This window comes from Sciurus vulgaris (genome assembly GCF_902686455.1).
Source record: "Sciurus vulgaris genome assembly, chromosome: 11".
NCBI classification, from domain to species: Eukaryota; Metazoa; Chordata; class Mammalia; order Rodentia; family Sciuridae; genus Sciurus; species Sciurus vulgaris.
The window spans coordinates 92,410,529-92,428,225 of record NC_136472.1 but is presented as its reverse complement, the minus strand read 5'-3'; the positions used below and the strand labels follow the sequence as shown (position 1 = coordinate 92,428,225).

At 33.9% G+C, this 17,697-nt stretch overlaps 2 protein-coding genes across 4 annotated transcripts in view; one reads left to right on the top strand and one right to left on the bottom strand.

The window, feature by feature from the left end:
• MTMR2 (myotubularin related protein 2) overlaps nt 1–9,642 on the top strand; it is a 120,713-nt gene extending 111,071 nt beyond the window's left edge. For both annotated transcript variants that reach the window (XM_079101960.1, XM_079101961.1), the window contains 5 exons: nt 24–230; nt 2,168–2,260; nt 4,675–4,788; nt 6,483–6,659; nt 7,321–9,642. In XM_079101960.1, coding sequence (XP_078958086.1) covers nt 24–230; nt 2,168–2,260; nt 4,675–4,788; nt 6,483–6,659; nt 7,321–7,482 — 753 coding nt within the window. In that variant the 3' untranslated portion in view covers nt 7,483–9,642. The remainder of the gene's footprint in view (nt 1–23; nt 231–2,167; nt 2,261–4,674; nt 4,789–6,482; nt 6,660–7,320) is intronic.
• Nucleotides 9,643–10,115: 473 nt separating this feature from the next.
• CEP57 (centrosomal protein 57) overlaps nt 10,116–17,697 on the bottom strand; it is a 34,833-nt gene continuing 27,251 nt past the window's right edge. For both annotated transcript variants that reach the window (XM_079101987.1, XM_079101986.1), the window contains 4 exons: nt 17,283–17,360; nt 13,118–13,362; nt 12,381–12,525; nt 10,116–10,987 (listed from right to left, as the gene is read on the bottom strand). In XM_079101987.1, the coding sequence (XP_078958113.1) occupies nt 10,757–10,987; nt 12,381–12,525; nt 13,118–13,362; nt 17,283–17,360 (699 nt within the window). In that variant the 3' untranslated portion in view covers nt 10,116–10,756. The remainder of the gene's footprint in view (nt 10,988–12,380; nt 12,526–13,117; nt 13,363–17,282; nt 17,361–17,697) is intronic.

Genomic DNA, 17,697 nt, shown 5'->3' with positions numbered 1-17,697 from the left:
CATTTAGAAAATATATTTTCCAGCTTATTCTTGCAGGGGCTCTTCGGATTGCTGATAAGGTAGAGTCAGGGAAGACGTCTGTGGTGGTGCACTGCAGTGATGGCTGGGATCGCACGGCTCAGCTAACTTCCCTAGCCATGCTCATGTTGGATGGGTACTATCGCACAATACGAGGATTTGAAATCCTTGTGGAGAAAGAGTGGCTAAGCTTTGGACACAGATTTCAACTAGTGAGTAATGAACCTTGACTCATGATGCATCTCATGCAAGGCCTCTGAAAATAATGGTCCTAGACTGATCATTTATCTAGTAGGGCAGATTCCTCATAAAAACTTGTTTTGGAACAGTATTAGGATATCTTAAATGTGACTACAACATGGAGCCAGGGCTGTTAGTCAGGTGTCTCACCCAGTGAGTCTTCTCTGATCTCTATCTGGAAATATCAGATATCATCGAGTCATGTCCATGGATGTTTCCTCTCCAAATGACAGCTGTAAAATTGCTATGAATAGTAATGAAATTACAAAGGGTTTCTAACTTTTCTTATAGACTTACACACAAGAGTGCTAAATTATTATTATTAAAGTACCTAGACAAAGAATGAGAGTCTAAAGAATGAGAGTCATTTAGAATGAGAGTCTAAAATAAGAAGACTGGGCCTAAAACAAATAAAGGAGAAAAAACTTAAAGTTGGGAATAAAACATAGCTTTTTTATTATCTTCCTGAGGTACTAAAGCCACAATGAGCATATATATGAAAATCACAGATAGTTTTATGGAAATAACAAAATTTTGAGCCCTCAAAATTTATTTTTAGGTTGCCAGATCTCAGAATTGGAAGTACATTAGGGTCCAAGCATTCCCTGTTACTTGGACTGAATAGCCCTATGAATCTAAAGTATGTGGTGGTACAGAAAAGCAAAGATCTGCTTATCAAATTACATGGCTAATGTAGGCTAATAATTCTCGAACTTTTTGATTTTAGTCAATATCATCACTGATTTTATCAGGAAAATCTTTAAGATCAGTGTGGTAGGTAAAAGTTTTCTAAAAACTTAATTTTTCACTCAAAAGCATAACTTGTATTAACAACAAATACTGTCAGTTCTTTTCCTTAAAATAATATATTCACTTGTTTAAAAAAAAAAAAAACTGCCAGATATCTAAGTCTTAACTAGCCACAGTTCATGATTATCAGTTGTTCTTTAAGAAAAAAAAGTTCTGTGAAAGAATGAGATTCTACCATCTTGTGTCAATATGCAGCAAAAGCACATTATACATTTCCCCCATTTTGTCACATAGAAAATTAATCTTTCCTGGTTCATCAAGGACACTACTTTTAAAATAACTCTCTTTCAATGGTGTCTGGAAGGGTAAAACAAAATAATTATTACTATTGCAGTTTGGTACTACTGCCTTGATTGATTCCTGCTAAGGCACTGAAATTTTACCCTTCAACACTTTTGCACCATTAGTACAAATGCCAACATGTTGGAAAAAGCAAATAAAAATACCTTTTTTTATTGTGAAAAGTTTTGACCTCAAGTTCCCCCAGAAATCTGTAGACAACACTTTTAGAATAAATCCCTGCTTTGGAATTAGCAGCAGGAATCTGTTTTAATTGTCTGTATAAAAAGACGCTCAAAGGAGGAAAGAACTGAGAAATCAGATAGATGATTGCAGGGTGGCTGGCAGGTACTATTGAAAGATTTGTGCTAATATGGTTCCTCCTGATGAGGTATGTACTTGTCATTTGCTGGCCAACATATTTTTAATAGGGGTGCTTTATGAGACTAATGTACAAAGTAATTGTTCTTTATTGGAGGGAAATTAAATCTCCTAGATGAAAATCTGGGCTCGGAGGTCTGACTGCTCTTATTCCATTATCAATCTTTTAGGATCTGGGTTTCATTTATTAAATAAGGTGGTAGGTAGTGCCTTATTATAGCATTTCATGTCAGAAAAAAATCTGGAAGTTTATATCAAAATGTTAATGAAAATATCTAGTTGGTAGAATTAAGGTGACTTCTATTTCCTTTGCAGTGTGTTCTTTAAAAAACTTCTCTAAAAAGTTTAAAAATACTGACCAAATTATTACTTTTGTTGGAAAATATTTTCCATTAAAAAGTTAAAAAAAAAACTTAAGATTTCACTTTCTTTGCTTCAGAGAGTTGGCCATGGTGATAAGAACCATGCAGATGCGGAAAGATCACCTGTTTTCCTTCAGTTTATTGACTCTGTGTGGCAGATGACAAGACAGGTAACTTATCTGGGGTATTCATTCTTACATATCTCCTTTAAGCTTGGAGTCAGAGCTGGGAAATTTAGTCATGATTATCTAACAGTTCATGTGAAAGAGAAATTAAAATCTAAGTGATAAAGGTATTATTTATTGACACATAAATGTTTTTATTTGGGAGTTATAGTAAACACTTTACAGTTTGATTCCATTAGCTATTTAAAGATGGCATTGAGAATAACCTGAGAAGTCTCCTCCTTTATTATGAACCAAAGTGTTAAAAAATAATAGTGTGTTCACCCAGAGACTATTCTGTACAATACTAAGAAAGGGGAAGAAATAAGTTAGATAGCCCAAGCAAAATAAATTCCTATTTTAGTAATTTAAACTACTTTAAGGGGAAAAATGCATTCAGATGGAAATTATTACACGGTGACAGATATAGCTCTTTTAGGCATGGGGAGTGTGATTATGTATTTTAAACCTAAAAGCTTTGTAACAAACATTTATTTGAAACATTCATGTACAGACTTGATGTTTTGGGAAAGATACTACCAGGACAGGCTGAAAAACACTGGTAAAGGGTCAGTGCCTTAAAAATATGATTTAATTCTAACTCGCAAAAATCATTCCCAAACCCAAAAGTTGGAAGGCAGCTCATCAGTATGATATTTAACCAGGAATTTGTTAGGTCTCAAACTTTATTTTAGTTAAGACTGCTACATGAATATAAATTACGGCAACTGCTGGCCCTGCTTGGCTTTGGAATCATACTTTAGTTTCAATAAAATATTATTTATTTTAAATATAGGTGAAGTGTCAATTATGTATTTAATAGTTTTTTCCCTTAGCATTTCAGCTTGGGTGGATTATTTTGAAACCTGCTGGGTTAAATAAAGCATTGTCATAGATGTGACTACAGTATGAGGGTAGGATTTTAACAGAGCAAATGTGTATACAATTCAGTTGTTTCCTAAGTTATATATGCCCTTTGTGTGTTAAGGGTGCCTATGTTTTCTTCCTGAACATAAAGTTTGTTAGCTAGTATTTATTAGCAATCATTAAAAGTAAATGTATAAATAATTGAATACTACTAGAGAGACTTAAATAGCATATTTGTCAAAATAGGACAATTATGTTGTAATTAGGCCGCATTCTATACCTTTCCTGCTCCTGTGCTCATGCCTATTCCCTTACTCCTGGCTGGGATCAGAAAGTTATCGGAAGGCCCTTCATGTTTTAAACATGTAAAGAAAATATTAGGAAATTATTGCCCAGTTATTTTAGTTTCATTGTGAGGAAATGCCCATTGATTATGCTGTTAACCTTCTCATAACTCAGCTAATACTTTTGCCAAAAGGATGAAAAACTAATCATAGATTTAGCTTCATGGGCTTATTTAGTGAGCCAGGATGTATTCATATTTGGCTAATAAATAAGGCCATTAAAAGTTTCTAATAAGAGATGGAATTTTTTAAGGGAAAAAATGGGATTTACTTATAGTTGGCTAGTTTTTTGTTAAAGGCATATGCTTGATCACCTGCTTCCTTTAGTTTCACAGCCACAAAAATTATTCAGGGCGTAGGAATTGCCCTTAGTTGTTGTAGAATATGCCATGTTACCTTGCCTGTACTTAGAAAACATTATTATCCACAGTTAAGTAATCCAAATATTCATGGAATTTTTTTTTCACACTATAGTTGGTACAATCTTAAACAGAAACTTGAATTTTGAAATACTGATAGAATTAAACTCTTTCCAGTTTATATTCTGTAATCATTCATTTGAGTAATCTCCCAAAATAGAATTGTGTGAAAATAGGATATCCATTGACACCCTTGGCCTGGATTAGAGAGGATGAATTTTTTTTGTATTAGAAAGATATTACCAAAGTAGAGGGTATGAGGGACCTTGATTCAACAGGATGTTCCTTGAAAAGATAAGTATGTTGCCTTGTAAATTATGTACATATATGTGTAGGATAGTTTTGTGTATTGTTGATTTTTTTGGACAAACTATTGATACTGTTTAATTCCTGAAAACAAAATTATGTTGTTGAAATTTTAAAGAAAAATCTTACTATGGTAAGGGAAAAACTTCAATTGCCATTTTTGGAAGAAGACTAGAGTTACCAGAATTGCCCATATCAAAATTCAGCTACCAGCAGTTTAGGTTAAGAGATAGTGTACATAGAAACAACATGGGCAGACCATTCAAATTGCATAAGAAAAGGAGTCTGGGAGAAATTACCTGAGAAAAGTGACAAAGGATTTCTGAACAGAAAAGCAAGCTGATAATGGTGTAACAGCTTAGATATAGTGTTTTAAATGTGTTAGACTTAATTTTTTAGAAAAATGCTACAAAGACTCTACTCGTGAGACGGATGAATATGCCTACAAAGTCTATTTTATGCATATGTGGTATTCAATTTACAGTTTCCTACTGCATTTGAATTCAATGAATACTTTCTCATTACCATTTTGGACCACTTATACAGCTGCTTGTTTGGAACATTCCTCTGTAACAGTGAACAGCAGAGAGGAAAAGAGGTAAAATATGAACTGTGATATGTACTTTATCTCTATTCTGTACTTTTCCCTACAGAAACGACTGACAGATAACAAAAAAGCAGTTGGTTTTTTTTTTGAGTGTTACCTTTTGGTAATATTTTATCTTATAAGTGATAATTACTTTCTCCCATATGTGTGGCCCTGATCTATTTTGAAGTACCTGTCACAAGGCTGAAGGTCCTAGCTGTCAGCTGAGTTCATGGGTAGAAAGTAGTGTCTCCTAAAGAGAATTGAAGTATATGGGAATCTCAGGAGCACTAGTGTTCCCATTATTCCACGTAGGATGGAAATCCTTCAAAACTGGTGTAGAAAAACATAATTAGCAGAAAGCACACATTTGAATGGGTAGCTCAAATCCCCAAATATATTCTGTATATAAATACATTCTTAAGTTATAAAATAACACTGTAGTAACTATATAAAGATTTTAAATACTATGAAGATAACTGTAAAAATTTCTTTTCAGTATTCTTCTCCAGAGATCACTGTTAAGTAGCTGGTTTTAAGAACTAATATAAGGATGAAATTGGATGTTTTCCTTTTCAGAATACATCTGTTTGACGTGTGAACATTTTAATCATCTTGTTCAGTGCTTCCCACTACATAAACTCATTCTAAAAAAAAAAATGTTATAGAGTAGCTTCTTATTCTTCACAAAGTATACCAGGGAAGGTGGCTTTGATTAAAGCTCAGATACTTGATTTAGATCTTTGGGATCTGTCACTTTATGCATGACCTTGGGCAAGATTATTTCTGCTTCTGTAAAACAGGGCTGTGTACTTATACCACAAAGATTGCTATGAATTAAAGTGTGTCCTGGACTGAAAAGACCCCCCGCATACCATAAAATCCCACTCTTTTAAAGTATATAGTTTAATGGTTGTACAACACCCATCATTTAATTTCAGGTTTTCATCATTAAGTCCCATGCCTGATAGTAGTCAATCCCCTTTCTCCCACTTCCTGGCAAATACTAATCTACTTTCTCCCTGATTTGTCTCTTCTGGATTTTTTCTTTTGGGAACTGGGGAATGAACCCAGCAGCAGTGTTTAATCACTGACCTACACCCTAGCCAGCCATTTTCTATTTTTTGAGAAGGGTCTTGCTAAGTTGCAGAGGCTAGTCTCAAACTTGGTATCCTCCTGAGACACTGGGTTTATAGGCATGTGCCTCCACACCTGACTGGACTCTTTTTTTTTTTTTAATGGAATCACTTTGTGATCTTTACTCAGTGTTCAATGTTTTCAAGGTTCATCTACATTTTAGAGTGTCATTTCTTTTTATGGCTGAATAATATTCCATTGTGTATGATATATATTTTATATATTCATTAGTTGATTGGATTTTGGTATTTTTTTTTATCTTTTGGCTATTATGAATAGAATTGCTTTGAATATCTGGGACAAAGTTTTTGTATGGACATGATTTCATTATTGTTATGAGTGGAATTGTTGGGTTATATGGTAACTCTAACTCTGAGGAACTGCAGACTGTTTTCCAGGACACTTTGATTTTAATGTAAGTGGGTCTATTATCTAAGTGTTCAAGTCTACCCCTCCCTTTTGTAGTCATTAAAATCCCTTTTCATTTTAATGACTACAACATATATCTTTACGAATCTCATCCAAAGTATAAATAGCTTATGTGAATGTTTACCTATTTTTCCTGATAGAATCTTCCTAAAAGGACTGTGTCACTGTGGTCTTACATAAATAGCCAGCTGGAAGACTTCACTAATCCTCTCTATGGGAGTTATTCCAATCATGTTCTTTATCCAGTAGCCAGCATGCGCCACCTAGAGCTCTGGGTGGGGTATTACATAAGGTGGAATCCTCGGATGAAACCACAGGTATAGTAAAAATGATGGGAGTTTTCATCTGTGTAATGTAACTCTATTTGTCCCTTTTGAAATAATTGGAAATATTATCTGTGCATATTTGTAACTTTCAAAACTATCCATAGGTAGTTATAAATGTATATTAGAAAAAGTTACCACGTTGGTTATCAGTATACCTGGTTCTCACAGTTTGACTTTATGTGACTTTGGACAAATCAGTTCTTTTTGTCTTCTTCTTGATTTAATTTCTAGGAGTCTTGTTTAATATGTGAAGAAAACAGCTTTAGGAAAGTTAAAAGCCTAACAAAATTCTGTTTCATAGTGAATATATTGTTGAATATTTACTACTTAGAACTGTTCAAGACTGAAAATCAACAATTAACTGATAGGAATCTTTTGACTACCAGGCTTTAATTGTCTTATTTGTAGATATCCTGGTTCCAGGAGCACCTCCACAGCAGGTGTTCTCTGGAAATACTTGGGGGCATTGGAAATAGCAGTGAAAGATTAGTAGTGTCAGTAGTCCCTGAATTTACTCTGCACTAATGGCTAGAAAAGGTGGGACTGGTTCCAGTTGCTGAAAATGAAAACAAAAAACAAAACAGTGCAACATGATGTGACTTTGTGTTTGACTAGGATTGCCTAGTTGAATAATTTTGTTTTGCTCTTGTAGGAACCTATTCACAACAGATATAAAGAACTTCTTGCTAAACGAGCAGAGCTTCAGAAAAAAGTAGAGGAACTACAGAGAGAAATTTCCAACCGGTCAACCTCATCATCAGAGAGAGCCAGCTCTCCTGCACAATGTGTCACTCCTGTCCAGACTGTTGTGTGAAAGGACTGTTAGACTGGGGGCATCACTGATATGAACTCTTCATTACACTGGCAGCTTTATGAGTTAAAAATATCCCTATTTTGAACCCATCTATGAGAGAAAAGTACAGATGCTTTATTTATTTAAAGTCTCTCTAGGATGAGTTTAGAACTATAGCAATGTGGGTGGCTTAAGAGAAACAATTCCATATGTAATTATGTGTTTCTGACACTAATCTAAAGTCACCCAAAGATAGTAAAATACTTCAATCCTGCATCCACAGTGGGAACAAGTGTCTAATTTTAAAAGAAAAATGACTTAAAAACTGGCATCTGGTACAAGTACAGACCACTTTAGAAATGCACCTCTTAATGAGAGAAAGCTTATTGCACAGAGGAACAAGTTTTCAAACCAAATCAACACTGAATTTCTGTGGCATCATCTATAATTGGGCTTTCATGTATGACAGATCAAGATCATTTAACACCCTTTCCTCCATCATGGGCTTTTCTTTCATGTAGTAATTGATTTACCTTGATCACCTTTCAACCTCCATTCTTAATACAGTGAAAGGCAAAGCATAGTGTGGCAGTAGTTGAAAACTGCTGCTGACATTATTTATATACTTAATTAGGGTATTCTAGTGTTCCAAAATGATGCCTTAGAGATATACTTAGAGGACCATAAGAAGACAAAGTGGTAGCCATTTAGGAGTTCAAAGACTTCTATAATATTCAGATTAATTTCCATTTTTTCTAGTTAAAAGAAACATTTTACCCCTTTTTGTTAAAGCTAGTTGGCAAGTTTTAAGGCAGTACTTTAAAATCTTAAAAGATTTTTTTGAAGTCTGTATAAGTAGCATATGGTGAGAAGTACAATGCTCAAATTTTATACAAACTACTTCACTACTTTATTCCACTGAATTAAGTGTACCAAAGAACACACCACATGTAAAAGTGATTTACAATCTCAATGCCAGTAAAAGAAATCTTGCTTCACTGCTTGCCTGAGAGTTTGGTGCTGGTATGGACTCTGATGACTATTTTACTCTATATGAGAGCCATATGTAATGTACTGTAACAAAGAAGCTTCTGGTCCCTTGGTCTTTTAATTAAAAGAAATTTCAATTAATTTTAAACTTGTTCTTGTCGAAAGTCATTTATATTATAGGTTTTCGTATGTATGATCGACCACATGGGCATGCAGAACTATTTCTTGGACTTTTTCCCCCCCAAGGAGTACCCAGTGCAGGCAGAAATGTTCAATTTTTTATCAAACACCCAAATGAACCAAGCTAGTTTTTCCACTCATGAATTCACGATAGTCTGAATCCTAGCCTTATTGTTGGTCTTAGAATTGAGGAAATAGTTTCTATCAGTACATCCAATATTAGCAAAATTGCTATCAAACTGATTTGATCATGTGAAATTTGTTATATGAGAAGAAATTTAACAGATATTTAAATGGCCAATCAGTATTAAAGCTCTACTGCAAACTCTCAGATAAGAAAACTGAAGTAATATTTTGTTTTCAGTTCTCACCTGAGAATATAAAAAACTGGAGGTTACAGTTTGAATCCCAGCTGAAGGATGGGGTGAGACTTAGCATTATTTAATCACTCTTCTCCTAATTAGGATTTGTATTTACTACCATTCAAATGATGGCTATACAATTTAATGACCTGAAATTCAAACAAAAAGATAACAAAAGTTTAATAGTTGAAATGGTGGTTGAGACACAAGAAATATTTACCATGTCACCAGAGCAATTTCTCACCTTCCTTGTTTTTACGGACTCACTGTTGTGACTTCAGTGACTTTGGAAGCCTGCTCATCAGAAAATTGCACATACAAGCAAACGTTTACATACAATTTCAGGATATTCACAAATAAGGTATTTAGGACGCTAAGAAATCCAAATGCAGAAAAAATAATTCAATAAGAGACTTGATAAGCCTAATGCTCAGGTACCTAGAATAAGTCATGCTATCTAGGTATAATCCTTAACCTCCATTTCAATTCAAGGAGGCATATGAAAACAATTCCCTTAATATGTGGCTAACATGTTCATTAGCCCTTTTAGAGTATCTTACATACCATGAGGCAATTTGGTCTTGTTGGGCTTAGTTCTTTGTGTGAGCATTAAAATGGCAAATAGGTACTGAATACTATATATTCTTATTCTCATAACCAAGATACTAATGTCCTATTTTGAAATGCATTTTTGAGTTTACAATAAAGCCTTTGTAAACAGGCTGTTAAGGATTAAGTTTCCGTGTTTCCTTAAAAAAGCTTACTTTATTGACTTGAGTGGCAAATTTATAAAAAGGTAACATCTTGATCTATTCAAAATTATAATTTACATCAACATGAAAACTTTGTGCGTACAGTTATTTTGCTCATACTGTACAGCAAAAAGAAAGCAAATATTCAAGGAGTTCTCCAGGTTTCAAGATTTAAAAACACCACAATACCTTGACCGAATAACATGATTACAAAAACAGGTACCATATAAAAACTGCAAATGTGTATGCTTCACATCTCCCTTCTCTCTCATTCTAACTTTATTCAAAAATCTCTTTTATTAACAATTAGTTTACACTTTAAAAAATGCTTTTATACATTTTACAGGTAGTTAAAATGATTGCTTGGATCTTAAAAAAAAAAAAAAAAACTAACAGTGGATTAAAAAGCAATACAAGTGCATTCAATACTGATCAATGTTTGAAATACCAAAAAGAAAAAAAAAAAAAACCCAAAACCCAAATCCTCTTAAATATATAAATATTTAAATATAGAAAACCTCCATCAATAGTTGAAACAAAGTGTATTTAATGTTTGTAGGGGAAAGGGGAAGTGGGCACTTCATGTCAGGGGAAGATTTATAAAAGACTTTTCAAGCAAACCCTGCTATGGAAAAGCCTCATATTTTGAAAATTTAAACCTAATTTGTATGAAGAACTATTTTAAAAAATCATACCCACAAATAAAAAAAGAAACCAAAAAAATAAACACCCAGTAATTTGTTTACAAGGTGCAATATATCAGTACAGCAAATTCATTTCAAAGAAACAGGGGCTTCTCAGGCTTTAAAACTTCCTTGGTTTTTTCATTAAAATGGATTGACATTTGCACTGCATAGCAAAAGAAGCCTGGGTAATGAAGCCTGGGCCCCTTAACACCTGCTATTAATTAATTCTAACATAAGTGAGTATGAAACCTGGAAAGTGAATTGTCAACATCTGATTGATGAGGTACAGGTTATCTGAATAAAATTTATGACCTGGCACGAGGAATCAGTAATCCCAACACAAATTACTGCTTTGTAATGAATTCTGTATGGTTTGCATGTCCTTCAATAACTGAAGATTTTTCCTGCTTTTTTCTCCAGGTCTCTGTTTGACAAAATCCTTCTTACTTGTGGTCCCTGTGACTCCAGAACGGCTGCTGCCATTTCCTTCTTCTTCAAGAGTCTTTTTGTTTGCTCTTAATTCTTTCTTCTGATTCTCTATCTTCTGTTTGTCCAGCTATACCAAATAACCAAGGCAGGGAAAAGAAGAATTTAATGAAAACATTTTCTTCTGACAATAACCCTTCACATTAAAGGGAAAAAAAAAAAAAGAAAAAGAAAAAACCCAAATCATTCTACGTATATATTTTTAATGGCTTCATGTCTATTGCACTAGTCACTTAATCTCAGTACTTAAAATATTTAGCAGTATAAAAAAGTAAACAAAATACACATAACAATTCCAGTTTTGTATCATTAATTAAGGCAGGACTACTCAAATCCAGAATAGGTAGGTTAGAAGGAAAGCCAGGGAAAAGGATACAGAGGAGGCAAAAAATGAGACACTGGGAAAGGATGGATGAGAAAGACTTTGACATATGTAGGAGAAAGGCATTCTAGAAATTGGCATGAGCAAATGAGGCAAGCTACAGATAGAGGAAGAGATGTAGTGGTAATGTAGTAATATGAAAAGGATTTTTGATTTTTATTCGTAATTCATTATTTTTAGAATAATTTAGGGGAGCTTTATTTTTACTCTAGCAAAACTGCTCACATTAATTTTTCATTAGAATAAAGTCAAGTCTAACATCCAAGAAACACATTAGAACATTACTCTGACAGGAATTATATGCTTTTATATATATATATATATATAATTATTATTTTTTTTTAATGTGAACTTTGGAAAAAGTACTTTTTTAAAAGCCCACATTTTGGATCCCACGTTTGCATCCCAGTTCTGCCAAGTACTTTAACTGAGGACATACATGTACTTCCCAGAAAACTTGGCTTCAGTTTCCTTATCTATGAAATGGGAATAATATACCCACTTCATAAGTGTTCTAGGAAATTAAATAAGGCAACATACTCAAAGCACTTTGGCACTATGTATATTATATGGCTACCAATCAATTAGTAGATGTCAAATCTCTCAAATCAGTGGTACCAAAATCCCTCCATACTTTATCCTTGGCACCAGGTAGCCCTGATATTTCTCATTCTAAAACAAACATCAAATCTGTGCACCTCTGCTCAACTCCAAATACTATCTTGACCATGTCTGATAGGCCTAAGAGCCTAAGTGGACTCAGTTTTTTAGGCCCTGATCCCATCCCCTTAGTCCTAGCAGTCACAGTAATCTCTTAAGTACATGAATCACTGTTTCTCTGTGCATGAAAACCTTTGAGTGTGACATCACCACTGCACTTAGCAGATATTGTGTGGCTGGTTTATGATGAAATCTAACTAAAGATAGCTTTCTTTGCTAACTCAATGCCAATTTTAATAAACTCACTGTCGTCTGTAAAATGTCTCTCTGGTAGTTCTTTATGACATACATGGTGTCATTAATATATGTGAAGAAAAATATGTTTTGATTATTAAACTTCAGTGAAGGACAACTGAATTACCTGGGCTTGGTATTTTCTAACTTTAGTTATTTGGTTGGCTTTTGCTTCCATCCTTCCCACTAATGCCTCGAGTTCACACTCTAAATTGTCTTTCAATTCAATTGTTGGCGACTCCTGGATAAGTTTTGTAAGCTGCTGGTGATCACTATATAGAAAGCAAAAGGAAGATTTTGTAAGTTTCTTGTTTCATGGTTAGTCACTGCTGTGTGTTAAAAAAGTGACTAAATTTAAAAGAGTAATAAAATTTGAAACTATTAGTAATAATTCAGAAGTTTAAGAAAGGTACTTGAGGCAAATGCAAGAATTCTTAATTTTAAGCAGTTACTACTTATGTCCTATTTTCTCCCATAAAAGCATTACATATGTAGAAAGGAAATTCTAGACAAGGATCTTATTCTTCATATACTCATCCTAACTCATCAGTTAAGTTTAAATAAACATAATGCATATCAAGCTCTCAATGAAATAAAACTTCAGTAAAAACCTTTAATATAAACATTTAAAACCTTGAATATAATCAGAGAAGGAAGACTTTACCCATAATAGTTGTATTTGTTCAATTACTAGGTAAATTACTTTAAATTTAGTTAAATTACTAGTAAGTTGGCTTGGTATATGGATTATGGTTCAGTAATATTTGTTGAACAAGCAAAAGTAGGGTTACTAAAGTAACTAAGAAATTTTAAAATATGGTTTTAGAACTGAATGTATTTTAAAAAACAAAAACTAAAACTCACAAGCTCATTTGCCCAAATTCATCCTGTAAAGTCTGCAAGACTTCTGACAACTCTTCATTAATGGTGCTGGAGGAGGAAGGTGTTTCAGACTTCTTACTTTTACTACTTCGTGAAGATACAGATACTTGCTTTGCCAAAGGAACACTGTTGACTACTCGATCATTACACAAGGCTTTACTGTGTTGCTTCATCAGATGCAAGACATGCTGAACATTGGCTACTACAGCGTGGCTAGGACTGGTGGACTGGAGAGAAAACAATAAGATAACTGAAGATACATCCTCTATTTCTGTTTTTCACTTTCCAACCTGGGTAAAATTAACATAAAATTTCCTAGTCTACGTAATGACTTAAACCAAGTCTCCTGGATGCAAATTCAAAAATGTCTCCAATACATTTCTTAGTCTCCACCCTACTGTTATGCTATTGGAAGAACATCCCAACTGGTTTGCTTGCTCATCTTTTATGTCTCTAACACAATAGGTCTATCAGTTATCCTCCTGAAATTATTATTGTGATTGTGTTGTTCTATTTGAAATCCTTTGATTATGCCTGACTAGAAAGTCCAAAGTTCTCAGCATGAAAAATATCACTGATATGCAACTTACTTACTCCTTGGCTTCAGGTCCCACCATCTCCTAAATTCTGTTTTATGAACAAATCATATCTGCAGGTAACATTTCTTTTGTGCAGTAACTTATACAATTCTTAAAAGCCAGTTTCAATGCATCATTTTTAAAGATTTCCGTAATTGCCAGGTAATTAATTGGTTGATTTCTCAGATTATCCATAACACTGTCTACATATCTCTATTATGGCATTTATCACAATATAGTCATTTTACTTCATATCTATTTTACCTATCAATGTACTTCCAGGTGGTCACATTTTACTGCATTAATTTCTTGATCCTTGAACAGTAGGAAGCACTAAATAATAACTACATATGAAAACTGATGTAAAATTCTCAAATAGTTTTTGCTTTGAACAATAAACAATCCATTTATTCTATTCCAGTTTATAAATAGATGGCTGGGCTTGCTTGGCTCCACTAGCATCATTAGACAGCTTGTTTAAAATGCTGATTCCAAGACAGCATTTCAAACAATCAGCATGTGGTCAGGGCTTAGAAATTTTTAAGTCTTCTAAGTTGATTCTGATCAGCCAGATTTGGAGGCCACTGTGCTTAGTTTTCAATCATGAAATTGAATGCAACAGTATACACCAAGAATTATACACCACATCCAAGAGGGGTTTACTGAAAAAGTGCAAATCTGGTCCAATATTTGTAAATCAATGCAATCACTGTTTTGCTCATAACTTGTGCATATTCACTATGTTAATTACCAGTATGTACAGTTGCAATAAATATATTTGAAATTCTACTGTTCCTGTCATTTTTCCATTTATTAATGTTATTTTATGTCTGTTGAATCTAGTCATAACTGGGACTTGTATTTTATGTCTATTTTTCTAGTAATTCACTTTTATTATATTTTACAAAGGCATTATCTATGATGATGTGTAATTAAAAAACTGATAATTCACAATAGATTGAGAAACTGTACACTAATTGTATAATCTTTTTTTGAGTAACAGTTCATCATAAATTATAGTTCATCATAAAGAATCCAGTATAGAGATGTCTCAAAACTTGGAATGGAACCACCATTTGACCCAGCTATCCCACTCCTCAGTTTGTACCCAAAGGACTTAAAATCAGCATACTACAGTATCAATGTTTATAGCAGCTCAATTTACAATAGCTAAACTAGGGAACCAACCTAAATGCCCTTCAACAGATGAATGGATAAAGAAAATGTGGTACATATACACAATGTAATATTACTCAGCCATAAAGAAGAATACGATTTTGGCATTTGCCAGTAAATGGATGGAAATGGAGAATATCATGCTAAATGAAATAAGCCAATCCCAAAGAATCAATGGTTGAATGTTTTCTCCGATATGCAGATGCTAATTTATAATAAGGAGGGGAGGGACAGAGATATTTTGAACTAGACAGAGGGGAGTAAAGGGAGGGGAGGGGAGGGGGCATGGGAGGAGGACTGACTAGAATGAATGGACATTATTACCCTATGTGCATATGACTACATGACCTGTGTGAATCTACATCATATACAACCAAATAAGTTATATTCCATTTGTGTATGATACATCAAAATGCATTGTTATGTATAACTAATATAGAACAACAACAAAAAAAAGAATCCAAATAAAAACATCAAATGCAGACAGCTCAAGTTGAAAAGCCCTTTCTTTGAATCTATCTGTCCAACCTTTGTTATTAATCACTTACAATAAGAATTACCAAAAGCAATCAAATTTGGGCTGAAAGAATGAAATAGACAATGTGAAATAGGATGAATCTATCTGCTCAATGTTTGATTAAGAATTCTCAATGAAAAACAACTCCACAAGCTGAGGCCCTACAGTGGCAGATGCAAAGATTCAGGAAAACATTACTTTAGTTAACTCTAGAATGGGTGAAAGGAATGGTGTGCCTTCCCCTGAAAAACTGGTTGCTAGGCTGAATTAGTAGGTATTCAAGACATGTCAATTCTGTTCTCTGCCAGCCTATCATACCACATTTAGAAGGCTATATTTAATTTTAGAAGGAAAAGAGAGATGAATCAGTAAAAAAAACCCACAATTATGAACAGCTGAAGAAAAAGTTGAAAAAAATTTTCTAATCTAGAAAAGAATAAGGAGGTGAGAAGAGAAAGAAAGAAAGCTACCTTCAAAAATTCAAATTTTTCTGGTAATCAAAGATTCATTCTTCCTACATATGGATGACTGATGGTAGAAAATAAGTCAGGTGGAATTTACAAAATAATAGATTTCAACTCATTTTAAGGAAGAACATTCTACAATGTTCAGAAATGTTAAGGGCTGACTGAAGTGTTATGAGGTCTAGTGCCAATATTCAAACACAATGGACAACCATTGGTTTGGGTATTTATGGAATTAAAATATTGGGTGTGGAATGGTACTAAAAGGGTACCAAATTTAACTGAATGCCAGAATGGGACCAGAGAGCAGTTTCCCTGATTATACTAATTCAGTAAGTTTGTAGTGGGGCTTCATAATCTGCCTTTCAAAATATGTGTTCAGTGATTCTAATGCAGTTAGCTAGCCTTTGAGAAACTCAAAGATGGTACAGTAAAGCAAAACAAAGAGCTTGGTGAGAAAAGGATATAAAAGAATAGGTTAAAAATTGACTAAAATATAATAAGAGATTAAATTTATGGCAAAGGAGAACAATGACAATATTTATATATGATCTACACCCTACACATCTACAAAGCAATAGCAGAAAAGCTGGGATGTAGTTCATTCTTCAGACATTTGCTGACAGCCGGCTTATTATGGGTTTAAAATAAATAAAATTCAAAGTAACATCTATTACCCAAGCCTCTAAAAATGATAGTCTAGGTGCGTAATCAAGACATCCAAACATGTAACTAACTATAACAAAACCAGGTCATAAAAAAGTAGTATAAACATAGGTATTTGACAAAAATTATCATCATCTACATTTAGGCTATAAAGGAACATAAGATTCAAGTCTGTATGATGATTTCTTGAAGAATTAGTTCCATGTATGAGATGGATATGAGGACAAATAGGATGTGCTATTTACTTATTTAAATACCTAATTATATCAAAGTATAAATCAACAGGGTTGATACTAAAAATAAATGCTAAGCGGGTGCAGTGGTGTACACCTGTAATGTCAGTGGCTGGGGAGGCTAAGACAGGAGGATTGCAAGTTCAAGTCAGTCTCAGCAACTTAGGGAGAACCCTGTCTCAAAATAAAATACAAAAAAAATGGGTTGGGGAGGTAGCTCAGAGATTATGTGCCCCTGGGTTCAATCCCTGACACCACCAGCTCCCCAAAATCATCAAAGGCTACAAATATACTTTTCTTATTTCCTTGACCCTTATTGTGAGATGACATCTTCAAACCAGGGTATGTGATTTTATAACTTTTGTCCCATTTCATTCTCATTCTTAGATTACTATGATCCACACTGGTAAATGGGGACATGTTTTCACCACTTACAGGCATATAGACAAATGCATGGATGTAACTCAAACATGTCCATTGTTGTATAAAGAAAATCTAGTTTGACCAACTCACCTTTCCAGCCACAAATGGCATATCACCCAAGCATAGTCGATAGTGTGGTTGTGCACCAAAATAGTTCCTAGGACCTTTCTGGGGGGAAAAAAAGGGGGGGAAAAGAAAATTCACATGAAGATAAAACTTGTCTAAACACAACTAACCTGAGACTTCAGCTTACTACATGGGTTATTTAACTTGCCTAACCTAAATTGATATTTCATCCTTGAGCAAGTGCCTAATAAAACTTGTGAACATGTATCTAAGTCCAGGAAAAGTTAGGGGGAAAAATTACTTAACAAAGTGGTAGTTACAGTCTAAGTAAAAAGTATACATATACATTCAACTTTTTAAGAACAAAAGATAATGCACTATCAAGTACTATTTATATAGTGTTTTATAGTTTCAAAATGCATCCATATATATTCTATCA